Source organism: Eriocheir sinensis, unplaced genomic scaffold (assembly GCF_024679095.1).
Source record: "Eriocheir sinensis breed Jianghai 21 unplaced genomic scaffold, ASM2467909v1 Scaffold1274, whole genome shotgun sequence".
NCBI classification, from domain to species: Eukaryota; Metazoa; Arthropoda; class Malacostraca; order Decapoda; family Varunidae; genus Eriocheir; species Eriocheir sinensis.
This window is the reverse complement of record NW_026110600.1, coordinates 60003-87550: the sequence shown is the minus strand read 5'-3', so window position 1 is coordinate 87550 and position 27548 is coordinate 60003. Positions and strand designations below refer to the sequence as shown.

At 40.9% G+C, this 27548-nt stretch overlaps 1 protein-coding gene across 3 annotated transcripts in view; it reads left to right on the top strand.

Moving 5' to 3' along the window:
- The first annotated feature begins 253 nt into the window (after window positions 1-253).
- Window positions 254-27548, top strand: part of LOC126989726 (sodium/glucose cotransporter 4-like) — a 46219-nt gene continuing 18924 nt past the window's right edge. The window contains exons 1-13 of one of the 3 annotated variants that reach the window (XM_050848340.1): window positions 256-401; window positions 784-888; window positions 1147-1311; window positions 1402-1600; window positions 1796-2019; window positions 5631-5874; window positions 7869-8073; window positions 8212-8326; window positions 8434-8521; window positions 8875-9023; window positions 9331-9481; window positions 10564-10714; window positions 10860-11324. In XM_050848340.1, the coding sequence (XP_050704297.1) occupies window positions 357-401; window positions 784-888; window positions 1147-1311; window positions 1402-1600; window positions 1796-2019; window positions 5631-5874; window positions 7869-8073; window positions 8212-8326; window positions 8434-8521; window positions 8875-9023; window positions 9331-9481; window positions 10564-10714; window positions 10860-10926 (1908 nt within the window). In that variant the 5' untranslated portion in view covers window positions 256-356 and the 3' untranslated portion in view covers window positions 10927-11324. Of the gene's footprint in view, window positions 402-783; window positions 889-1146; window positions 1312-1401; window positions 1601-1795; window positions 2020-5630; window positions 5875-7868; window positions 8074-8211; window positions 8327-8433; window positions 8522-8874; window positions 9024-9330; window positions 9482-10563; window positions 10715-10859; window positions 11325-14167; window positions 14487-27548 lie in introns of those variants that run through there. The other 2 variants (XM_050848339.1, XM_050848338.1) reach the window with 2 other exon arrangements.

The following is a 27548-nucleotide window of genomic DNA, read 5'->3' as shown; positions in this document are numbered from 1 at the left end:
GCGGGGTGGACCCCTCTACACCCGCAAGAGTGCTACAACTCTACTCTTCTTAACGGGCCGTCGATACGACAAGGGCTGTTTCCTTAAGGGGGATTAATCTTTGGAACGGAACGGAATTACCAGTACGAAATATAGAAAGAGAACGCATAAACCCAATATAGCTATTTTTCCACTTTCATTTTTTTCTCCCAAGCATGCATATATAGTCATTAAAAATATGATTATATTACGAAGCTTCATCTTGTACAGTAATTATTCATTTACTTTTTTCTTGAAATAGCCACGAAATAGTGTTAGTCCTAACTGTGTCCTTTCTGTGTCTCCCACAGTCGTCATGGCGGTCCAAGCGAAGCAGCATGTCGGGCTACTTCCTGGCATCCCGCAGCATGCACTGGATCCCTGTAAGTGTGTGTGTGTGTGTGTGTGTGTGTGTGTGTGTGTGTGTGTGTGTGTGTCATTTACCACTGCTTAATCACGTGCTAGCTGGATTCGCAACCGCCACCCAGCACCCTCAACTAAAAAGCGTAGAGCTGCATATTGACGGATCTTCAGGCAGGACTGATGGAACCTCGCATCACAGCCACACCCACACGGGAAGTGAACCCCCCCCCGACTGACGCCCAATACCCATTAACTGCTCTGACAGTGGCCACTTATGAAAGAGAGAGAGAGAGAGAGAGAGAGAGAGAGAGAGAGAGAGAGAGAGAGAGAGAGAGAGAGAGAGAGAGAGAGAGAGAGAGAGAGAGAGAGAGAGAGAATATAATACGCCCTCCTCCCCGGCAGGTGGGCGCCTCACTCTTCGCCAGCAACATCGGGTCTGGCCACTTCATCGGACTGGCGGGCTCCGGAGCGGCGTCCGGCATAGGCATTGGAGCCTTTGAATTAAACGTAAATGACTTCACTCGGTTTCGATGTGTGCACTTGTAATATAAAGCCTTAATATCTGCATGTCTGTATTTCCCCGCCAGTTTGTATGTCTTTTTAAATCTTTATTCCTCTTGCTCTCTCTCTCTCTCTCTCCCCAGGCTAAGGAACCTTTTTTATTGACAAAATATCCGTATGCGAATGTTATTCAAATAATATTATAAACCGGAACTCTCCAGAACTTCCTAATAACCCTTTTCCACGTGCCACCGTCTATTTTAGGCAGTCTTCGTGCTGATGATGCTGGGATGGCTGTTTGTGCCTGTGTACATGACCTCAGGAGTGTTCACCATGCCGGAGTACCTCAGAGAGAGGTTCGGAGGCCAGCGCATCAGGGTCTACCTATCTTGCCTCGCTCTTCTTCTTTCTGTCTTTACCAAGATATCGGTAAATATACATTGCTTTGAAATCTCAATCTTGACGCAGTTGTGACTCCTTATCGCAGCAGTGTCTTGTGACTCGTTTTGTTTCCCGCAGGCCGATCTGTATGCTGGAGCTCTGTTCATTCAGCAAGCTATTGGAAAGACCACCGATGAATGGCTTTATATCAGCATCCTCATACTGCTGGCCATAGCTGCCGTGTTCACGATAAGTGGGGGCCTTACGGCAGTCATCTGGACCGATTTCGTGCAAACCATTCTCATGCTGTTCGGCGCTCTGACTCTTATGGGCATTGGTGAGTACTCGTGTGTGTGTGTGTGTGTGTGTGTGTGTGTGTGTGTGTGTGTGTGTGTGTGTGATAAATTGTTGTTGACTTTCACTATATAGTAACTGTTAATCCTCACAAACAAAAATTAAAAAATCTCTTGTTTTAAAAAATTGTGTTGTCTGTATTCATGTCAGTTTTTACTAACACTACTAACTTCCAAAGCGTTCAACGAGGTGGGAGGATATGAGGCGATGGTGGAGGACTTCTTCTATGCCATTCCCAACAAGACAAGATTTTCTGAAGATGGCACTGTCAATTGCGGGGAACCTCCGAGCTACTCCATGCATTTCTTCAGGTCTGCAAAGCCCGGCGAGTCCGATCTGCCGTGGCCCGGCATGCTCTTTGGCATTACAATCTCCGGCATTTGGTATTGGTGCACCGACCAGGTGGGTGACCTCTTTGAAGACGTCTAGAATTTATCGCCAGCTATATAATGATTCCATAGTTGTGTGTGTGTGTGTGTGTGTGTGTGTGTGTGTGTGTGTGTGTGTGTGTGTAATAATAATAATAATAATAATAATAATAATAATAATAATAATAATAATAATAATATACGGTTTATTTAGGCATTAGCAGCTCGAGAGCTGAAAATATACATATTATATAGGGAGATCATTCTAAAATTACAAACTTAAAAGTAACCTAAAAGTAGTGTCCATGCGTTTAGGATTTTCACTATTGTTGGTATTGCACTTTTCTTATATCTGTCTGTGCGGGCACGTATGGGGACGTGTGTGTGTGTGTGTGTGTGTGTGTGTGTGTGTGTGTTAAGAAAGTTCTCTTACACTTTCAGTTGATCTTCCATTCTCCGTTGTAGTTTTCCTGACTAACGTCAATCACCAAAGTGAAAACAATGCGTTTTACCATTTATATTATAGCAATCTACGAAGTCGGTGGCTACAACCAGCTGATGACACGCTACATGAAGGCGGCGCCCTCTCGCCTTCGTTACGACCACAATAACGTGACTTGCCCCAATGCCTACCCACCCTCTTATGCCTTAAATCTGCTGCGGCCAATCACGGGTTCCGACTTACCGTGGACGGGGGTAGTGTTTGGACTAACGCAAGCCTCTGTGTGGTACTGGTGCACCGACCAGGTATCTGTGCCGTGTGGTGTCAATTAACACAATTGTGGTAACTTAGTTATTGCTAACATACGAATAGTTAAAACTAACCGTCAAAAAATACTAATGTTCTCACAAAAGCTTACTCACATTATGACGTTTAACCACCGATACAAACTTAACAAGTAGATATGTCGTTGTAAATGGAGACGGTGACGAACTAGATTAGTCTACAGATAAGTGATTTAACCATCTCCTACACTACCGGATTGGTTTGTCACTTTCCGGTGGTCCATCCTTCCGCGGCATTCAAGGAAAAATGTTCAATTAGTGCAGCGAAGATAGAGGGGACTAACAAACATTACATAACAGTTAAAAGCAATAGTAGGCTACTAAAAAATAAATGTCATAGATTAATAAAAAATGCGAGGTTTAAAAAATATTATGATGTTGCAAATAATATATCACGATATGTCTAATGTATCAGCATACAATGATAACAGATAAGCTAGTACAAAAAATATATATATTTTCTTATATTTCTTCTGCTACTTTTGTAAGCGATACCAGTAACTGTCTTATTGGACTATACTGAAAAGGATATCAGTGTCTGTTTGAATAACAATGTGATTATGAAACCCATCCAGAAGCTCTAAAATCCCACTACTCCCGGATAAAAGGAACCTGCCCTTTAGCGAATATCAAATTCGGACTAAAGATGGATCAAGACCTTTTCGAAACGTGTGTGTGTGTGTGTGTGCTAAAGATGTTAACAGTGGTAGTGATGCAGTGTCATTAGCGATAATGATTTGATGTGCTGACTGTGTAAGTGATTGTGGATTAATAATCATTATAAGGAATCAGCACTTCGTCTTTTTTTCTTCTTCTTCTCATTATTATTATTATTATTATTATTATTATTATTATTATTATTATTATTATTATTATTAATAATGTTACTGGTATAATCATCATCATCATTATTATTATTATTATTATTATTATTATTATTATTATTATTATTATTATTATTATTGTTGTTGTTCTTATCATTTTCATTATTATCATCACTATCATTATATTATTTCTTTATTATTATAATTGCTGTTGTTGTTTTTGTTGTTATAATTTATATCATAGACATTGTTATATTTCTTTATTTTTGCAGTAGCAAAGTGCGTAGTAGTGGTAGTAGTATTGATGATGGTGGTGGTGGTGGTGTTGGTAGCAGTAATAGTTGTAACTGTAGTAGTAGCAGTATTAGTAGCGTAGTAGTAGTAGTAGTAGTAGTAGTGGTAGTAGTAGTAGTAGTAGTAGTAGTAGTAGAGGCAGCAGCAGTAGCAGTAGTTGTGGGGGCCGCCTGTCGCGTGTCACCTATATGCTGTGCACCGATACAATAAAAAATAGTCACATTTACTTATGGCTACTTTTGCTTTGAACTTTTGGAGAACGAACACTTGTGATACCACCTGAGGCTTACACACACACACACACACACACACACACACACACACACACACACACACACACACACACACACACACACACACACAACAGGGCCGTAATTTCTGGGGGAACTATGGGGGCTATAGCCCCCCAATGTTTTCAAATAGCCGCACCTAACATCACCAAAATGTGGGGAACAAACTTGGCGCAGGGACTGTTTTGGGGGGGCCATTGATGGTAACGGGCTAAGGAGTAACCTATCCGGATAATTTGTTTTTATTTATTAATGATCCACGAGACATCCTGGAGTTAAATCAAAGTATGTGCTTATCTTTGTATTCATTCATGCACACACTGGTAATATTTCTGTGGGGTCTGATTCACTTATTAGAGTGAAATTCTATTGTGAAAAACAGTCACAAATTCGTGTCACTGGTAAAAATTAAACTAGTAATTTAAGTTTTGCCACCATGATATATACATAAATAGATAAAAATGAAAGCTTATGAAGTCACAATAAGTGACATCACCTGCTTTGCGCAGTAAAAATATGCCATTTAAGGTATGTGATACCCTCAAAATGGCCGGAGATGCTGCCTTGGTCCTCGGAGCTACAGCATGTATTTTCATATTAATGTTCTGTTGTTTATTCCATGTTGTGTTCAAGAAAAAGAATACTCATAATTAAGTTAGTTTTTGGTTATAAGGATTCTTTACGAAATACAATTATAACGCTACCCCCTCTACCTTAGGGAAAGTCCTTAATCCTGGATCGGCTATGGTGATGTTAGGTGCGCCTATTGACCCTAGAAGTGATTATTTTTCAAAAAATTTCCCCCAGCTTTCTTCGATCGCCCTCCTCCTCCCTCCCTACTCATGAACCTATCATTCCCTCTAGCCCCCCCCAAAAAAATCTGCCAAAATTACGGGGCTGCGAACACACACACACACACACACACACACACACACACACACACACACACACACACACACACACTTTATTACCCTACCCCAGGGACATCATTATATGAGGGATGGTCGACTGCACACAACCCGTGCCTAAGAAGGGTGACCGCTCTAATCCTTCACACTACCATCCTATAGCTCTGCTTTCTTGCCTCTCTAAAGCTTTTGAAATAATCCTTAACAGGAAAGGTCTTCAGAATCTAATTACACTAATTAAGTCTAGTAACTAACATTATCTAATAAATTATAATATCTAATCTAAGCATCAAAGTCCTCGACAGTCGACCACTGAAGAAGTGTAAAGTGGTAATCGATATTTCAGTTCCCACCTTGTGCTGCTTGTAGGCTATGCTAAACATATGATATATTAGCCGCTACTCTATCAACGCGTTAGATTTTCCTGTTCTGTATGCTTCCAGTATCATTTGTTATTTAACAAAATGCTGCCTTTGACTTCTGATCTTTTATGTGCTACGTTTAACTTTGCACACTCACCCAAGTGTCTTTCCTGTCTTGCAGGTCATTGTTCAGAGGACGCTTTCCAGCAAGAACATGACTTACGCCAAGGCTGGCTGCGTTCTGGCAGGTACCCTGAAGTTCCTGCCTCTCTTTATGTTGGTTTTCCCTGGCATGGCTTCGCGCATCCTCTTCACGGATGAGGTGGCCTGCGTGGACCCAGATGAGTGCGAAAAGTATTGCAACAACCGAGCAGGATGCACTAACATAGCTTACGTAGAGCTTGTCCTCCAGCTTCTCCCGACTGGTAAGGAGCAGAATAACAGATTCCATGAAACAATGCAGAAAGGCGTCTCTCTCTCTCTCTCTCTCTCTCTCTCTCTCTCTCTTCCACTTTTCTTTCTGGCAACGCCTTTATATGCTGTTTTTTTAATATCTGCAGATGGTATTTGTTTAAACATTTTGTCAGTTTTCTCGAACACTTCGGTATTCATACATCACTGATTGTGATATATTATAGTAGAAAGTCTGTAAACATTTTCTTGAAATCTCCGAAGCCCGAAAAGTGACACTGGGTACACTTGTTCAGTATCTGATGCAGCAGCTGTATTGTGTTATAGTTTTGTAATAAAAAACACTTTCGTCAATAGTAAATGCCAACACCTTGCTTTTTCTAATTCTTTCAGAGACTTCTGGCACCTAGCCGAAAAATATCTTTAACAATTTCACTTCTTCATCTTACTCACTTCTCCTTAATCCTGATGGCAGCACAGCTGTTCACATCTACCTTTAAGGCTGTACTCTTCGCTCAGACTTTCTTTAAAAACTACACTCTCGATAATGCAGGGCATATTCCTCCTATTCATCCCCCTCTGACTCCACTATGCCTGTTATTAAGATTCTTAAGAATTATGTTTTCTATGCCCTCTCTGGCAAATTCTCAGATGTTTTTGAAACAATCCTTAACAGGAAAGTTCTTAAATATCTATCAACTTCTGACCTTCTTTCTGATCACCAGCATGTGTTCCGCAAGAGGCGTTCTATTGGTGATCTTGCCTTCCTAACTAACTCCTGGCCATCCTCTCCTAGCCGTTTCGGTGAAACTTTTGCTGTTGCCTTAGACATCCAGAAAGCTTTGGACAATCTGACACAAATCTTTGCTTTCCAAACTACCCACCTACGGATTCTCTCTCGCTATCATCTCCATTTTACTTTTTGGCCGATCTATCTCTGCCTAAGTAGACGGTCACTGTTCTTCCCCTTAACCTATCAGCAGTGGTATCCGAGATTGCTCTGTCCTATCTCCCACTTCCTTTCTGTTGTTCATTGACGACTTTCAATCCACTCTTACGCTGAGAACTCTGCATTGCTCAACATCTTTTGATTGAAGACCCTCCCAACAGGAACTTCATGATTCCAGGCTGGACGCCGCAGAACGCTTAACCTCAGACCTTACTATCATTCAAATTGAGGCAAGAAGAACTTGGTGTCCATCAACGCCTCAAAAACTCAATATCTCCACCTGTCAACTGAACACAGTCTTTCGAACACCTATCCCCCTATTCTTCGATAACACTCAGCTCTTATCATCTTCAATAAATATCCTCGGTCTATCATTAACTCAAAATCTCAACTGGATACTTCATAAATCTCTCGTACTAAAGCAGCTTCCTCGAGGTTGGGCGCTCTATATCGTCTCCGCCCATTCTCTTCTCCTCCCAAATGCTATATACAGGGGACTTGTCCTCCTCGTGTGAAGTATGCATATCATATGTAATGGGGTCTCCACACACACAGCTCTCTCAACTCCCTTCCTCTTACTGACAATCTTCTACCTCTTAAATTCCGCTGCCATGTTGCCTCTCTTCCTATCTTCTATCTATATTTTCAGGATGACTGCTTTTCTGAGCTTGCTAACTGCATGCCTCCCCTCCTTCCGCGGCCCCGCTACACTCGGCTTCCTACTCTTGCTCATCCCTATACTGTTCAAATCCCTTATGCAAGAGGAAACCAGCATCTTCATTCTTTCATCCCTTACATTGGTAGACTCGGGAACAATCCTTCATCTGTGTTTCCTCCTGCCTACGACTTGAATTCTTTCAAGAGGAGAGTATTGAGACACCTCTCCTCCCGAAATTGACCTCTCTTTTGGCTACTCTTCTAAACTCTGTATTATATGGGCAGCGAATAGCGGGCTTTCTTTCTCATTATTTTTTTGCCCTTGAGCTGCTTCCTTTATTGTAAAAAAAGGCACATTCAAAGTCTGAAAAACTAATGCAAACAAACACTTCGGTCTTTCAGGTCTCTCTGGACTAATGTTGGCCGTGATGCTGGCTGCCCTCATGTCCTCTCTCACTTCCATCTTCAACTCCTCCTCCACGATCTTTTCCATTGACATTTGGACGAGGATTCGCAAGCAGGCGACTGACGTTGAGTTATTGATTGTGGGTCGCGGCTTTGTTCTCATCATGGTGGTGATCTCCATCCTATGGATTCCCATTATACAGTAAGGCTTTCCGCTGCATGAGACATCGTCGATTTTCTTTTAACATTAGCCATTTATTTATCTTTTATACTAAATCATTAGTCAAACCCTAGGAGACCCAACCTCAGGTTGTCTAATGTTGCTACTATTGTTCTCCAGGAGTTCAGCCAGTGGCCAGCTGTTCATCTACATTCAGAGCATCTCTTCCTTCCTTTCACCGCCTATCTGCGCCATCTACCTGCTGGCTATCTTCTGGCCACGCACTACGGAGCCGGTAAGGTATATTGATTTTTGTATCTAGCCAAAGGGTTTTACTTACCCTCATTAGAGGGTAAAGATGCGCACACTGTGAGTCTGATAACAAATGTCTGTTTATTTCAGGGCGCCTTCTGGGGTCTCATCGTGGGTCTGGTCATCGGCCTCATTAGATTTGTCATGGAGTTTGCCTACACCATCCCTGCCTGTGGAGGTGAGTCGCAAAGTGCCACACAGCACTGTAAAAGATCTATCAGTACGTCAGGAGTCAAAAAGCCCTGAAACCATCGAGGGTATCTTAGTTAGAGTGGTAATCTACAAGGAAACAATATTTATCCAGATAATAGACGAACAAATACATCTTAAGAACCCAGCCCAGATGGCAACGTTTCCAACGTAGTTTCAGAGGAAGTAATTTTTCGCTGGTCATTTTTTCAAGATTGTAAAAATCACAGATAAAGGTAAAGTTGTGGGAATAAGCAATAGCTGGGGGTGGCCTCGTTACTCATCTCCGTCGCACTGGCCCTTGAGCCAATGAATGTTGACAGTGGCATACTTTCGTGACAGAGCCAGCATCAAAGGACAGGCGTCCAGAGTGGATTAAAGTGATCGTTGGCAACGTGCATTACCTCCACTTCGGATGTATCCTGTTGCTGCTGACCATGGTGGTGACGGTGGGCGTGTCGCTGCTCACCGAGCCCATCCCTGAAAAGTGTGTAAGTATGCCCCACCCCGCCCCATTCACCCTTTTCTATTGCAAGAGCGCACTCATCCTCATAATCGGCCCTTAAGAGTCCACTGCAAAACAAAGGTCTTTTTCAGTATGCACTCTATCTCACCCACTCCGTCCCACCTACCCACCCACCCTCCTCAGAAAATCATACCCTCCCATTCCGGCAACTGTGCACAAATTATCTATTCCAATCACATTACAAGACTATAAGCACCGGTCCGTCCCAATACGCCTGCATGAACACCCATTTCATTCCGCCATAATATGTGTACCTACTTTCCGTTCTACAGTTGTACCGCCTAACCTTCTGGAGCCGCCACAGTACGGAGGTTCGTATGTCCGTCAGGGAATGGAGGAATGAGATGCTTCCTGATGACAAGGTCAAGATTCAGCCCAAAGTGGATGGTGACACTGCTAGTGCTTTAACCAGCGGCGCTAAACGTAAGACCCTTCTGCTCTCCTCCCGGTAGCGGGAAGGCCCCGTTTTCATTATGTTCCCGTCTAATAGCCTTCTCTATAATTTTCGACAAAAAAGGCACTCGGTATATTCATATTCAACTACAAAGATCCTTTATACCCTTCCTGTTTGGGGTGCCGCCCCCGCGAAGCCAGGGTACTGTTTCGGCCAAAAGTAAGACATTTGTACCATAGCCTCTCTGTGACATGTTCACTGAATTACGATGTATTTGTGCTAGCCTCGCCTCTGTGTGCATTTCTCGCCAGGGGTGAGGCTCTAAGGAGCCGACTCTGTCATGAGTAATACCTAGTTTTCAGGTAATCTCCCATAATCTGTCTCTGCAAAGACCTGCATGTGTTGCCTCCATCAAATGCAATGGGCTGTGTGTGTGTGTGTGTGTGTGTGTGTGTTTAACTGATCCTACTAATTTAATCCACAGTCCAATATTTGAAGTACTCAACACCGTTACTATGGCAATGTTGTTGATTTCATCCTTTCAATGAGTAATAGCATTCATGAACTATTACTTTGCAATTTATATCCTTCTACTGTAAGATAACTTTTTTTTTTTTACGTCGTGGCCTATTGCGCCGTTAGGCTTTTTCTCCGGTGGGGCCTGATGGTCGGCCCAGCCCGTTGAGGCGCAGGCGAGTGTTTATAGTGGCGCCATCTTGTTTTGGCTCATACTGCCCCCCGGAACTCATCTTTGAGCCTCTCTTTGGAGAGGTAATCAAGAGACCGGGTTGATAGGAGGTCTTAAGGCAGCATGTGGTGGGTAGTCTTAGGCCACTCGGCGGTGACTGAAAAATCCCAGCTGTGTGGCGGCCAGGATTCGAACCCGCGTCCCTCCTGTCTCTCGGACGCGGCGCCGGCACGCTAACCACTCAGCCACCGCCTCCCCATAAATAAACTGGTGCCTAAAGATTTAAAAGTCAAAGCACAGAGAAGCTTCTATGAAAAGAAATATAATTATGACAAGGAAAACATCTTCGCTTTCCTTATCGCCTCACACTGACGTAATAGATCATCTCCGCATCAGAGTATTGAAAAATGTTGTTGTCCCCAGATCTACCTACCTGGCGGCGTGCCCTCAACTGTGTGTGTGGCGTGAACCCTGAGGACACGGCACCTGAGGAAGACCCTGAACAGGACCTGACACCGGAGGAAAAGGCAAGAAAGGCTGCCGAGTTTCTCGTGGAAAAGGCACCGTGGAAAAAGTAAGTATTTCTACAAGCTAACGAATTATTTGCTTATGATTATGTTGACTCACATACGAGCATCACGCCGTCCATGTTAGTCAAGTTAGCTAGCTCAGGCCGCTGTTCGTTATTCTTCAAATGTAAATCCTGCTTCTCCCAACAGCGTGGTGAACGGTTCGGCGATCGTTGTCATGTGCCTGGCGGCCTTCCTTTGGGGCTTCTACGCGTAGCCCTTCATTCTTCCCTGCCTCGCGGCGTCCAACAGTATTCACTATGCTAATAGACGTTACACTTATCCCCAACATGGAGAAACGTGTAGCAAATCATATCTGTTCAACAGTGATATGTTTGTAATCGTATTCGTGATTAAAACACGTGCTTTTAGTTTTATGTATTATTTTACGTTTTATGTGAATCATGGGTGATTTTTTTTGTTGATAAAATGTATGTGTTTTTTATGTACAATATTTAGCCAAAAGCTGTATAAAACACCCGATAATTTTCTGCCACAATGTTGGATAATAGTTCGATGTTTCCTGTAATTTATATTAGTCTTCTCTCTTGTAGGCATTCACATGTAAACATAAACGTAACGTAGAACGTAAAAAATAAAAAAATAAAAAATAAATGAGTGTCCGACTTATCCGATATATATATATATATATATATATATATATATATATATATATATATATATATATATATATATATATATATATATATATATATATATATATATATATATATATATATATATATATATATATATATATATATATATATATATATATATATATATATATATATATATATATATATATATATATATATATATATATATATATATATATATATATATATATATATATATATATATATATATATATATATATATATATATATATATATATATATATATATATATATATATATATATATATATATATATATATATATATATATATTTATATATAGATATATATTTTCACGTATTCCTGACCGTCTTGGAGATCGGCCCAACAGTCTAGACCTCTTCCTTACCTCACACCCTTCTGCTTATTCTGTCAAACTGTTCTCTCCGTTGGGCTCCTCCGATCACAATCTTATTTCTGCATCCTGTCCTATCGCTCCTGTACATCCTCTGGACCCACCGAAGAGGCGATGCTTCTGGCATTTTGCTTCAGCTCGGTGGGACGACGTGAGGATGTGCTTTTCCGATTTCGTGGAATGATTATTGCTTCCAGGATAGAGACCCCTCTGTGTGTGCTCAGCGCATCACAGAGGTGATTGTCTCTGGAATGGAGGCATACATTCCTCGTTCTTTCTCTACTCCTCACGTTAAAAGCCTTGGTTTAATCACGCTTGTTCTCGTGCTGTCAATGATAGAGAGGTAGCTCACAAAGATACCAGAGCCTTCAAACTAATGCTAATTATGAACTTTACATTTCTGCCCGAAATCGTGCCAAATCTATTCTCCGACTAACCAAAATTCTTTCATTAATAGAAAATGTCAAAACCTTGCTTTCTCTAACTCTTCCCGTGACTTCTGGCATCTAGCCAAAACATCTCCTCCAACTTCACTTCTACATCTTTCCCTCCACTCCTCAGTCATGACGGCAACACTGCAGTCTCATCTATCTCTAAGGCTGAACTCTTCTCTCAAACTTTTTCTAAAAACTCCACTCTGGACGATTCTGGGCATATTCCTCCTACTCATCCCCCCTCTGACTCCTTTATGCCTGTTATAAAGATTATTCAAAATGATGTTTTCTATGCCCTCTCTGGCCTCAATCCTCAGAAGGCTTATGGACCTGATGGAGTGCCTCCTATTGTCCTTAAAAACTGTGCCTCCGTGCTGTCACCCTGCCTGGTAAAACTCTTTCGCCTCTGCCTGTCAACATCTACCTTTCCTTCTTGCTGGAAGTATGCCTTCACACAGCCTGTACCTAAGAAGGGTGACCGCTCCAATCCCTCAAACTACCGTCCTATTGCTTTACTTTCTTGTCTATCTAAAGCTTTTGAATCAATCCTTAACTGTAAGATTCAAAAGCACCTTTCCACTTCTGACCTTCTATCTGATCGCCAGTATGGGTTCCGCAAGGGGCGTTCTACTGGTGATCTCCTAGCCTTCTTAACTGACTCTTGGTCATCCTCTCTTAGCCGTTTCGGTGAAACTTTTGCTATTGCGCTGGACATATCAAAAGCTTTTGATAGGGTCTGGCACAAATCTTTGCTTTCTAAACTACCCTCCTACGGTTTCTATCCTTCTCTTTGTACCTTTATCTCCAGTTTCCTTTCTGACCGTTCTATTTCTGCCGTGGTAGACGGTCACTGTTCTTCCCCTAAATCTATTAACAGTGGTGTCCCACAGGGTTCTGTCCTATCTCCCACTCTTTTTTTCTGTTGTTCATTGATGATCTTCTTTCCAAAACGAACTGTCCAATCCATTCCTACGCCGATGATTCCACTCTGCATTATTCAACTTCTTTTAATAGAAGACCCATCCTTCAGGAACTTAACGACTCAAGGCTGGAGGCTGCAGAACGCTTAGCCTCAGACCTTACTATTATTTCCGATTGGGGCAAGAAGAACCTGGTGTCCTTCAACGCCTCAAAACACAGTTTCTCCACCTATCCACTCGACACAATCTTCCAAACAACTATCCCTATTCTTTGACAACACCCAGCTATCACCTTCCTCAACACTAAACATCCTCGGTCTATCCTTAACTCAAAATCTCAACTGGAAACTTCATATCTCATCTCTTACTAAATCAGCTTCCTCGAGGCTGGGCGTTCTGTACCGTCTCCGCCAGTTCTTCTCCCCTGCACAGTTGCTGTCCATATACAGGGGCCTTGTCCGCCCTCGTATGGAGTATGCATCTCATGGGTGGGGGGGCTCCACTCACACAGCTCTTCTGGACAGAGTGGAGGCAAAGGCTCTTCGTCTCATCAGCTCTCCTCCTCATACTGATAGTCTTCTACCTCTTAAATTCCGCCGCAATGTTGCCTCTTTCTATCTTCTATCGATATTTCCACGCTGACTGCTCTTCTGAACTTGCTAACTGCATGCCTCCCCTCCCGCGGCCCCGCTGCACTCGACTTTCTACTCATGCTCATCCCTATACTGACCAAACCCATTATGCAAGAGTTAACCAGCATCTTCACTCTTTCATCCCTCACGCTGGTAAACTCTGGAACAATCTTCCTTCATCTGTATTTCCTCCTGCCTACGACTTGAACTCTTTCAAGAGGAGGGTATCAGGACACCTCTCCTACCGAAACTGACTTATCTTTCGGCCACCTCTTTGGATTCTTTTTAGGAGCAGCGAGTAGCGGGCTTTTTTTTTATTAATGTTTACTTTTTTGTGCCCTTGAGCTGTCTCCTTTGCTGTCAAAAAAAAAAAAATATATATATATATATATATATATATATATATATATATATATATATATATATATATATATATATATATATATATATATATATATATATAGGGTGGAATTACACACCGGATGACGTTCATCTCTCCTGACTACAGAAATGACGCGGATTATCGTTATCATGACATTTTACAACCTCTAATCCTGGAAATGATAAATTTGTGAGATTGCTAACCATAAGACAATCAGTCGTTATCAAGAACGTGAAAGGAGAAGACCAGCGCAGTGGGTCTCCCTTGAAGTACATTGATGCCATGGCGGACACCACCGAGGAGCAGGTCCTGAACACTGTGGACATTGTGGTGCTGGTGCTCTACTTCGTGTTTGTATTCGCGGTGGGACTCATTGTAAGTAACCTCACTACGAGAGAGAGAGAGAGAGAGAGAGAATGTGATTCCAAAATGGGAAATATGTAATTCTTTTTTAAATGACTGATCCTAAGCATGTTACGTACTCTATGTTGGCATGTTTTCTTCACAAGGAGATCACGTTTACTTTAGCCTACTCGAGAAATGTCTGCTTTATCATACATCATTTTTTTTTCCTACGAACTTCCATATGATACAAGGGCAATTTTACAACTAATTGATGTATTAATTTGCTTTGATTTTCATTTTGGTTAATATAGATATATATGATTTATCAAGGAGGAGAGTGGTCCTTCCTGAATATGTTGACATCGTTTCAGGGGAGAACGCACCATGATGAATACTAATTTCGTTTTAAACAACTAAACGGGGGTTCCCAAGCTTTTCCTAGCACGACCCCATTCAGCACTTTCAACTGTTCAGTGCGACCCCAAGTGTGTGTGTGTGTGTGTGTGTGTGTGTGTATATATATATATATATATATATATATATATATATATATATATATATATATATATATATATATATATATATATATATATATATATCCCTAGTGTTTATATTTATTTCTGGATTTAGAGCATTATTGTGTTTTGTTGGTCATATGATGTATTTATGTAAAGGAGAAAAACATATTTAGATTTTCCTGACAAAAGGAGGCGTTTTGTTATGGTATTATTGCCGAGAGTAGCATCATCAACAGCTTCACGGATCTTTTTAGCAAATGGTTCATCCTCAAATACTTCACAAAAGTTTTTTAAAGCAAGCTTTATGATAGTCTCACCCTCTGTGAAAGGTCGCTTTTGCTGAGCAATAAGGAAAGCTGTCTTATACGAAAACATTTCCATCTTTTCCTTCTGAGATAATGTTCTGCATAAAATTGCCTGAGACTTGGTTAGATTTCCATAACGATGATGAAAAATTCTCTTGCGGGCCTCTTCTGAAAGAGCAGCAATATTTGCGTGAGTTTCCATGTGTCTCTGTAGTTTATTAGGCTTCAGTGTTTCCTCAGCAATTTCTTTAGAACACATAACACATATACCTTTACCACTGACGTCAGGAATTCCATGCTTGTCGAGCAATGATGTATTAATAGAGCGTTTCCGTTTCTTGGTTGAAGTTTCAGATGGTGTCTTTAAAAACCTCTCCATAATGGCTGGCCGCTGGAAAAGGAATTGTTCTCGTATTACTAAATATATTTATATTAATGTTATTAATCAGCAATGTAAATAAAGTATTTTAAAAAAAATAACACATCATCATCACTTCTCTTCTCATTGTGATACCTCCTTTGCTGCGCAATATCATTGCATTGCATCTTACCACACTAAAACACCACATAAAATTGCGGTTCACAGAAACTGACCTGACGGAGCGGGGGTGGAAGCACAAGTGAGTGCTTTCAGCCTGCTCCTGCACAGAGGTTGATATTTTGTGTGAATTTAATTTCATCAGTTGTCAAAAACCATGGAAGTGAGGATTCTTTTGCATATATACCAAAGTTTTACGGGTGCTGACGATATTGAGGATGTGAATTTTTGGAATAAATGAGTAAATAGGGAAATAGAACGAAATTTAATTACGCGAATTTCACGAGGATGTAAGAGCGGGGAGGGTAGTACGGGAGTGAGGGAGAGGGGGGATACAACGGTCAGTCGTAGCTCGTGTAAGTGTGCTTGAAGCAATTATTATTTATTATTTGACTTGTTATTTTTTTCTCAATGAAAGTATTATACAGCACTGATATTTCGTACCCCCAGACCTTGGGGGTACCTCAGCGACCCCACCGACCCCATGACCTCTTTATGACCCCACATAATGAGCATTCCGACCCCACTTGTGGTCCCAACCCCTGGTTTGGGAACCCCTGAACTAAACAAATCAGAAAACAGGCTAAATGTTCTTTAAGGGTGGGTTGTAAAATCTCAAATCCCATGTTAAATTCCTTATGTTCTAAGCGTATCTCCTCCCTTACTTACGGGCCAATTTCTTTCATTCAAAAAACATTGTAATCAGGAAGGATAGGAGATTAACGCTTGCTAACGGCAAGTTTTATACAATAGTAAAAAATATTTTTTAAAGTTCGATGAAATAAAAAATATTTTGACAAATATTTTTCAAAAATCAAATTCAACTTCAAACAATAGTTCCGACAGCAAACCCTATTCCTGACACATATTTTAATAAACTGCAGTAGAAGATGTGTGTATAACAAAAAGTGCAACGGAAGAGATATTTTCTAAAGTGCAAAATCATGGTTTTGAGATATGCGATGAAGTTTATTTTTTTTTTTTTTTTTTTTTTTTTTTTTTTTTTTACTATGCCAACTAGGGACTTGAAATCCACAGGATATATACACAGGATATGAAGGAAAAAACAGACATGGTTTCCTTAACTTACTTTCATTAGATGGGTACACAGGCTGCTTAGTTTACCCATTGTTACGTCTTTATTACGGGGTCACAAATGCATGTACTCGAATTTGACCATATTTCAAAGTAAAAACCAGTGTTCTACTATGTAAAATCAATAGAATATAATTCAAAAGACATCTGAGGCTGATACATAGTGTGTTTTGTTGGATTTATGAAAAAAAATAATATATAAATTGATTTTCCACGGTTAATACAAAAATATATTAGTGACTTAAAATTTCCATTTTCTTAACTAGTGGTGTGAAAGAACCTAAGACTATCATGATGAAATAAAAAATCCTAAAATTAAAAAGAGGTGAAAACATGGATTGCAAGCCCGTGGCGCCGCGCAGAAGCTCATTACAGCACGTTGCATTGCATTGAAATGCATGTTGCATACCACTATTATTTTTTCATCATATTCATTTATATACCAAAAGAAAAAAAATCGCAGAATTTTATAAGCCAAAAACATATAAAAAAAAAATTCTGGCTGACCATTTACAACCCCCCTTAAGCCCAACCAAGAGACCCTAATGAAGTGTTCGGCTGTAGGAGAAAATCATGGCAAATATTTTATAGGAAAGCACGCGATCACACGGAACAACTAAAAATAATAGTATCACACAAAAATCATAACTTCCAATATTTTCTTCAAAGTCAACTGATCAAAATCATTAATAAGGGCCACAAACTTACAGTGTCACTACTACACACCACTTTCTCCGTGTGCATACCAAGCCAGCCTTGCTATACACCTGTCATCCCGTCAGCCTATTTGTTGTCACCATCCCTTTTAAAAACAATATCCGTAAATTAAAAGGTAAGAGATAAGGGGAAAATGCTATAATCCCATTCAAATATTCACTATGAACTTTCTCGTTAATTTATCTACTGGTAAATAAGATAAAATAAATGACCGTGAAAGGTTCTCCTCATTAAAAAACCTCTCTTGCATGAAAGCCCTGCAAATTCAAGCAATATATATATATATATATATATATATATATATATATAGATATATATATATATATATATAGATCTATATCTATATCTATATATATATATATATATATATATATATATATATATATATATATATATATATATATATATATATATATATATATATATATTGGTATTACAATGTTTGCCAAGTATTTGTTTAGGGTGTATCAGTCTCGCCTTCGACGAAATATATCAAAACACATTTTAGGGCGTCAAGCAGCTAGATAAAACCTCCCACTACACAAGGGCTGCCAGGTGTTTGGGTCTCCGTGTGGTCCCAGGCTTCCGATCCAGCATATTACACTCCGCCCTCAACTGAGTGCTGGTTGTTGTGGGGAGTGGGCCATGACCTTGGGGGGGACGCGTGCCGCTACCTGGAAGGTGGGCAGGATAAAGGTGATGACGTCTGAAGCCAGGAGTTGAGGGCGGAGTGTAACACTGGAAGCGGAAGCTAGTGTCGCCCACGGAGATCAAACAATGAATAGTACGATTTTTGTCGAGTTGCTTGTTTATGATAAATTTCTTCGAAGGCGAGACTGATACACCCAAACCAGGTACTCAGCAAATATTGTAATATAAATAAATTTTTAAAAAGTCCAGTTCTGCTTGATTTTGCAAGCTTTTCATGCAAGAAAGATTTTTAATGAGGAGAACCTTGCAACGGCCATTTATTTTCTCTCATTTACCAATAAATAAAACAACGAGAATGATCAACTACATTTTTATTAACAATAGTATCACTTATTGTATTGAAGTGTAATTTTAACAAGTCCCAAAGAAACACATGGGAAAGTGATTGCTGAGTGGTTAGCGTGCTGGTGTGGTGTCGTCTGCCATCCCGTATCATGAGACATCCCATCCTGAACTTCGCATCGCGGAACCCAATCTTTATTATCACAGAGTAACTAAGTGAAGCATCTAAGTATAAAAAAAGTACCAAGGAGGACCTAAAAAGCGATGCAAAACGGAATAGGTCACAAGAAAAAGAAGAAGTGATTATTGATATCATAGTTATATACATACGTCATCATTTGCTTTTATAATAATATAAATAAACTTAGGTGGGGCAGATCCTGATAAGCAGACGACAAAAGACACGGTACCGTGTCGAAATTCATGTATGTATTCAGGATGGGATGTCTCACGATACGGGATGTCTGACGACACCACATCGGTCCGGCGTTCCACCGCGTCCTAGATGACGCCGGTTCGAACCTGCCACTACCACCTGGGATTTTTCAGTCACCGCCGAGTGGCTTAAGACTATCTACATGCTGTCCTGAAGACCATATGTTAACCCGGACTCTAGAGGAACTGTTCAAGGGAAATCAAGAATGAGCTCAAGTGGGTAGCATGATCCAAGAATAGATGGCGCCACTATAAACACTTGCCTGTGCCACGACGGGCTCGGGCCGACCACCAGGCACCTCAAGGAAGGCTACCGGCGCGGTAGGCAAGTACGTAGAAAAAAAATGGTAATTTACGATAATTAAAAGCATAGTTCAAGCTTCGTGGGCCCAAAGACGTAATCGGTAGTGACACCTGGTAAGGATAAATATACCCCATTATCGTATGTTATCTGTGTTTCTCTGCGACTTTTAACAATTACACTTTAATACAATAAGTCATACTTTGGTAATAAAAATGTAGTTAATCATTCTTGTTGTTTTACTTTATTGGTAAACGAGACAATAATGATTAACTAGAAACTTATCCTCATCAAAATCTTCCTTGCATGAAAACCCTGTAAAATCAATAAGTATTGGACTGTTGAAACATTTCTATTCATATTACAATATTTGCCGAATACTTGCTTTGGTTGTATCAGTCTCGCCTTCTACGAAATTTCAATCGAAGTGTAAATTAAGTACGTGGTATCTCAACGACCATCCTGTATCCGAGACTCACCAAGACTCTGTTCACTAAATGTAACGCTTTGCTCAGAAATTGTTTTTCCTTAGACTTAAAGAAAGTAAATCATTTTAAACATACAAGGTGTGAAGTAGTTTAAAATATGGGTCCATTGTCCCTCCAGTCTGAGCAAAGAGTCACATTGTAAACAGAGTCTTGGATGCAGAATGGTCTTTGAGATCCCACGTACTTAACCCTCTCTCACACCATAAGTTTCATTAAGATTTTTTTTCTATGTCTATTTGTAGAATCCCTGCTCTGGCCGGCTCCAGGTAGTTTTTCCGTGTTCCAAAATATTTTGTTTCTCAAGTCAGTTTTCACCCACAAAGACTGCACTCATTCCTATATATAATATATGAGTGGCTTCGATATTAGTTGTAGTTTTACATGACATAATAAAAAAATACAAAACAATAATTTATACGACATTTATGGACACGAAATAAAATGCGTATAAACTATTTTTCAACTTACTTCATGTTCCCATCCACCTCCATAGCTAAAGATTTTCAGGGTAGAATTTCATGAGAATTCTTATGCTTTCTTCAGATTTCCAATACGACAATTAGCACCATGAGATATTAGCGGAAAAATAAAAACATTTCTTAAAACAATTAAGAAAGTGCGCTTCTTATTTGTTGTTTTGCCTTTATTTTTATTCAAAACACATGATAAATCAATGTTTATAGCACATATTGTAAAGCAGAAATCAAGGAAATCTCTCACGAAAGTTGTTTTCAACAGCTCGTATAATTTTATTGTGGTGGAATTTAGAAGTAGAATACTACAAACTAGTGCGCTTCGCGCATGCAGAAATGCGAAAAATTCGAATTCACACTCTCATAGCTGCATATTTACTTTAATAAGTTGGTAAAAAGTATATATTTCTGGTAGGCCTCATGGCCGCAACGTACCGCGCGAAAGGTTTACAGCTCACAGCAATGAGAGGAAACGTCTGACTGTTGCGCCAAGATGGCGGAAACTGCCTTTGTTTTTAAAGCCGGCGTCACACTGGACCAAATCTGGCGAGCACGAGCTTTTGCTGGCAGCTTTTGCTCGCGGGATGGCTCGCTCGCGAGCTTTTGCTCCTGCGTTTAGCTCGCCGCTTGGACGGGGAGCAGCTCGGCGAGCCGCGAGCAGGCAGTCAAATGAGCTCTTTGGTGCACCGATATGTGAATAATATATATTGCCTAGTATATTGGATCCGTATACCCATGATATTAGATAACTTATTCACATACTCGTTTGACGTTTGATGGTGTTTGTAATAATTTATAATATTGTGAAAACTAGTGTTGGTTTTTATTTTGATTTCTGGATCCCTGACCAAGACCAAGACCGCCCAGCTGAAGTAAGCACTCGCCATGACCACCTTCGCTCCTAGTTCTAGAGTTCATTGGTCCTCCGATATTATGCATTCTTTAATATTTAGAGTCAGGGACCATCCCGAGTGGTGGTACCACAGCCATCCTCATTTATTTAAGTCTACGCTGAAGAAAGTTATGATGTTGTACAAACCATGGGTCTCCCTTTCTTCTCTTCAGCCATGACCGAACCCAGACTCGTCTTTTCTCCTTCTGCGCTTGTTGAATAACGGCAAGTAATGTCGTCACAGCTGCACACTTAGCCGTAATGCGAAGCGTAGGTGTAGTAGGCGCCATGGTTGAGGCTTTGTTTACAATGTTGCTCGTTGCTCTCCCCTCGTCGCTCGTCAGTGTGACGACAACAGTGACTTGCTCGCGAGCAAAAGCTGCCAGCAAGAGCTCGTGCTCGCCAGATTTGGGTCCAGTGTGACGCCACCTTAACTCGTGGTCAAAGCCACGCCAGTGAAGAGGATAGCTAGCTACTTTAGTAGTTCATTTGGGTGAGGGTTAGGAGACTAATTAGGCTCAACCAGAAAATGACGCCATTGGCGTGAATATAAGTATTTCAAATAACATTTTTGGTCCCATTCACGCCACTGGCGTGAACGAGAACTTGGGCCCTAAACATATATACACCCCATTGGCATGAAAGTGAGCGAGAGGGTTAATTTACCCTTCGATTAAAATTTCAAAGAAGGCGAGGCTGATTCACCCAAAGCAGATACTCAGCAAATATTGCAATATAAATAGATTTTTTTAATCCAATTCTGCTTGATTTTGCAGTGCTTTCAGGCAAAAAAGATTTTAATGAGCCTAAGCTTCCAATTAGTCATTCATAGTTTCTTTTACCAATAAATAAAACAACAATAGTATCCCTTGTTGTATTGAAGCGTAATGGGGTATATTCATCCTTTCCAAATGTCTCCACCGACTACGTCTTTGGACCCACAAAGCTTGAATAATACTTTCAATTATCGCAAATTACCTGTGTTCCCCTGGGACATATAACAATTGCATGTCAATACAATATATGATACTATTGGTAATAAAAACGTAGTTCATCATTCTCGTTGTATTACTTATTGGTAAACCAGGCAAAATAACTGAGTATTGGAAGCTTATCTTCATTAAAATTCTTTCTTGCATGAAAGCCCTGCAAAATCTAGCAGAATTGAACCTTTGGAAAAATACATTTATAATACAATATTTGCTGAGTATCTGCTTAGAGTGTATCAATCTCTCCTTCGAAGGAATTTATCAAGAAACATTATGGCGTTTAGCATCTCGACAGAAACTGTAGCATTCATTGTTTGAATCTCCGTGATTGTCACCGGCTTCCGATTCTACCGTGTTACTCTCCGTCCTACACTCCTAGCCCTAAACGTCATCACATTTGACCTGCCCACCATCCTGGTAGCGGCAGGCAGGGTCGGCCCGAGGCATAAGCGAGCTAAGCGGCTGCTTTAGGGCCCCCAACCTCCTGCCCCGCCCCCCTATTTATTTTTATTTTTATCTAACGTACGTGTCAGTTGCGACTCCTTGGCGCAACGTTCTGCAGACCGAGCAGGATGATATCACCATGTCACCCTGCGGGCTACCGCATATCAGTGACTCTCCGTCCTTATTTGGTCTTCGGTGTCTTGATAAAAATAAAAATAACTGCTCAAAAGTGTCCCCTTCATTCAAACAAATATATTTTTTTTCAGTGTTACAAATTACAAACTATGTTAAGATGCATGATCGTGTCCCCAACATGAAAGTGGAGACATATGGAACAAAATGCGTTCCGTATTGGTGGAAAAGTAGCAAAAACAGAACTCAACATGTCTCACTCTAATACGGAATGATTTTGTTACGTCTGTATTTTATGGTAAGCTTTCAAAACCCAAAACCACTAGCTAGTGGTCCGGTGGTTAATTTATTTACAAACTATTGCTTTGTATGCTGATTATAATTATTGGCACAAGATCTTTTTTGGGGCCCCCCAAATCAAATACTGCATAGGGCCCCATTGAGGCTCGGGCCGGCACTAGCGGCAAGCGTCCACCCCACACAACAACCAGCACTCAGTTGAGGGTGGAGTGTAACATGCTGGGAGCGGAAGCTTACGGAGACTCCAACACTGGATGCTACCTGATCGTCCTAGTGTTGTGACGGTTTCTGTCGAGCAAATATTGTAATATAAATATTTTTATTTTAAATGTCCAGTGCTGCTTGATTTTTCAGGGCTTTCATCCAAAAAAACTTTGGGGGTGAGGATGAGCTTCCAAAAGTCATTTATTTTGTCTCGTTTACCAATAAATAAAACAACGAGAGTGATCAACTAATTTTTTTTTAACAACAGAATGACTTACTGTGTTGTAGTGTAATTGTTACAAGGCCCAGAATAAACACAGGTAATACACGATAATTTAAAGAACAGTTCAAGTTTCGTGGGTCCAAAGACGTACTCGATGGTGAGACCCGCTGGCTGGCAATTCTGAATATACGCCATTGCTACAAGACCCAGAGAAACACAAGTGATTTACGATAACTGAAAGAATAGTTTAAGCCTCATGGGCCCAAAGACAAAGTCGGTAGTGACACCCGCTGGCTGGCAACTCTGAATATACCCCATTATTACAAGTCCCAGAGAAACACAGGTAATTTACGATAACTGAAAGAATAGTTTAAGCTTTGTGGGCAAGACATAGTCGCTAGTGACATCTGGTAAGAATGAATATACTCTCTTCAAGAAGCAGGAGGAGAGGAGTGTTGGCAGGTATATAACCAGAAACGGGCCACGGGGAAACTTCTGGCCCTTTACCCTTGAAATAGGCCTGCACTTTCCAATCAACCTCGTTAACTTTTACCCCTGTTATTCAACAGTCCCTTTCAGTAATGGCTCAGAAGATTCAGTCCTTCCCTCCGCATTTCCCTCCCTACTCTTCTTTTTTTTTTCCTCCATTTCTCACTCTTACTTTTTCCGTATTGGAAAATGGGAAGCAACTTTATCCTTCTTTCTCTCTTATTCCCTTTTCTTCCTCCTTCTCCTGTTCCTTTTTTCTTTCTTTCTGACTCTGCCTTTCCCTTCCTCTTTCAAATCTTTCCGTCCTCTGCTCTCTTTTTTCATCCCCCTGTAATAATTCACGATATTTTTTCACTTCATATATATTTTTTCCTTAATTCAAGTTTTCCTTTCTCTCCCACTTTCTTTTTCTTCTTCCTTATTCTCCCCATGAAAAAACACCTGTCTTCACCTTGGCACAGTTAGATTCATTAAATAACTATATTCGATAAAAAAAAACTTGTCCTACGCACGGTGGAGCCACCACAAGCCAGGCAGAATCTGAGTTTAAATTCCTTGAACCTTATAAACAAAATAATTGCTCAGATTAACAGATAATAAAAGCCACAGACTGCTACCATTTCATAAAGTTTGACTGACAGGCTCGCAAATATCTGATTCATCACCTTGCTGCACCCATAACAAGATAAGGAGATTAAGTCACGAACGATACATCAAATGCACTAATTAAGAAAACATTCATCACCAGCGTCACCTGCTGACGTGTACCTGGCAGCGACTACTCATAACTCACAGGTCTTACGAAGAAGCCCCACGGTCTCTGCCTTCTGATGCTTTATCTCTCAAACCCATCAAAGCTAACCCTTCCTCATCCACACTCCTTCCTGCCACTGACACGATAATGTAGTGAAAAATCCACAAAAATTTCAGCACCATTTGGCAACAATAGTTACGTAACGTTCAGATCACACCGTATAAACTAGGTAGTCTGTATAAGGAGGAGTGGTAAAAGATGAAGTTAAATTTGTTAGGAAAATTCTTGGATAGACGTCAAAAGTCTCTGCAGGAAATTTACGGTCGACAAGATTTTGGAAATTTCAATTGCTGAAAGAATTTTTGGCAAATCGAAGAATATATATGGCACGATTCCGGGCAGATGTAAAAAGAGCATGATTAGTAAGAATTTCAATGCTACCTTTGGTGAAATGCATCTCCTTCTTTGATAGCATTTCCAGCTTCCCACTATGAAATTAGCTGGAAGTTCCTCTCACACCGTGCATGTGTGTGTGTGTGTGTGTGTGTGTGTGTGTGTGTGTGTTTTGTGTGTGTGTGTGTGTGTGTGGGCGGGGGGGGCGTGTAGTGGGTGTGACAACAAATGTCACGTCCTTCATGCTGTGATAACCATGTGACAGTGCGAAATTAAGAATTATCTTTAATATTATTATTATCATTACATTATTATTATTATAACTAATATGTAAATTATTATCATACTGAATTGATAAACCGAGCCAGGACTCGAAACACAGGAGTGGCGCACGCCGCCACCCCGCTGTACTGGTGGCGGCGTGCGCCATTCCTGTGGTTCGAGTCCTGGCTGGGTTTATTCATCCTGTCTTTCTTTGGCCATTACTAATATTATTATTATTATTATATAGTAGTGGTAGTAGTAGTAGTAGTAGTAGTAGTAGTAGTAGTAGTAGTAGTAGTAGTAGTCGTGGTCGTTGCAGTGGTAGCTGTTGTAGCAGCAGTAGTAGTAGTAGTAGTAGTAGTAGCAACAGCAGCAGCAGTAGCAGTAGTAGTAGTAGTAGTAGTAGTAGTAGTAGTAGTAGTAGTAGTAGTAGTAGTAGTAGTAGTAATAGTAGTCGGTAACTCCTCGAGCCTTTTTCTTATCAATTTCTGCGACATTCGCGGTCTTCGTTCTAATTTTCATTCTGTGGAACACACACTCTCCTCCTCTAAACCTCACCTTCTCTTCCTCAGCGAAACACAGGTTTCTGAGGCTACTGACAGCAATCTCTACTCTGTTCCCTCCTACTATCTATATCCTAAATTTCAATCCAAAGCTGGATGTTGCGTCTACGTGCGCAACATCACTTGTTTCTCATGCCCACGACCTTGACTCTTCTGAATTTTCCACCATCTGGCTAAGACTTCATTGTCATTCTATTACATCTGTGCTGTTTATCTCTCACCTAACTTTACTGACAATGTAAAATTCTTTGACTATATGAACTCTTAAAGTGGAGCACATCTTGACCCACTCTCCCTTCGCTGAAATCTCCATCTTGGGAGATTTCAATGTTCACCACCAGCTTTGGCTTTCATCCTCTTTCACTGACCAGCCTGGTGAACAAGCCTACAACTTTGCTCTCCTCAACGACCTAGAGCAGTTGGTTCAGCACCCTTCACGTATTCCCGACCGTCTTGGAGACCGGCCCAACATATTAGACCTCTTCCGTACCTCTAACCCTTCTGCTTACTCTGTCAAACTGTTTTCTCCGTTGGGCTCCAACGATCACAACCTTATTTCTGTATCCTGTCCTATTGTTCCTGTACATCCTCTGGACCCAACGAAGAGACGATGTTTTTGGCATTTTGCTTCAGCTCGGTGGGACGACCTGAGGATATACTTTAACAATTTCCCGTGGAATGATTATTGCTTCCAAGAGATAGATCCCTCTGTGTGTGCCCAGCGCATCACAAAGGTGATTGTCTCTGGAATGGAGGCATACATTCCACGCTTTTTCTCTACTCCTCATGCTAAAAAGCCTTGGTTTAATCTTGCTTGTTCTCGTGCTATTAAAGATAGAGAGGCAGCTCACAAAAGGTACCAGAGCCTTCGCACTCCTACTAACCATGATCTTTATATTTCAGCCCGGAATCGTGCCAAATCTATTCTCCGACTTACCAAAAACTTCTTCATCAACAGAAAATGTCAAAACCTTGCTTTCTCTAGTTCTTCCCGTGACTTCTGGCATCTAGCCAAAAATATCTCCTCCAATTTCACTTCTTCTTTTTTCTCTCCTCTCCTTAACCCTGACGGCAGCACCGCCGTCTCATCTACCTCTAAGGCTGAACTCTTCACTCAAACTTTCTGTAACAACTCCACTCTGGACGATTTTGGGCATATTCCTCCTACTCATTCCCCCTCCGACTCCTTCATACCTGTTATTAAGATCCTTAAAAATGATGTTTTCTATGCCCTCTCTGGCCTCAACTCTCAGAAGGCTTATGGACCTGATGGAGTACCTCCTATTGTCCTTAAAAACTGTGCTTCCGTGCTGACACCTTGCCTGGTCAAACTCTTTCGTCTCTGCCTATCAACATCTACCTTTCCTTCCTGCTGGAAGTACGGCTTTGTACAGCCTGTGCCTAAGAAGGGTGACCGTTCCAATCCCTGAAACTACCGCCCTGTATCTTTACTTTCCTGTCTATCTAAGGCTTTTGAATCGGTGAAACTTTCTCTATTGCGCTAGACATATCGAAAGCCTTCGATAGAGTCTGGCACAAGTCTTTGCTTTCTAAACTGCCCTCTTTCGGATTCTGTCCCTCT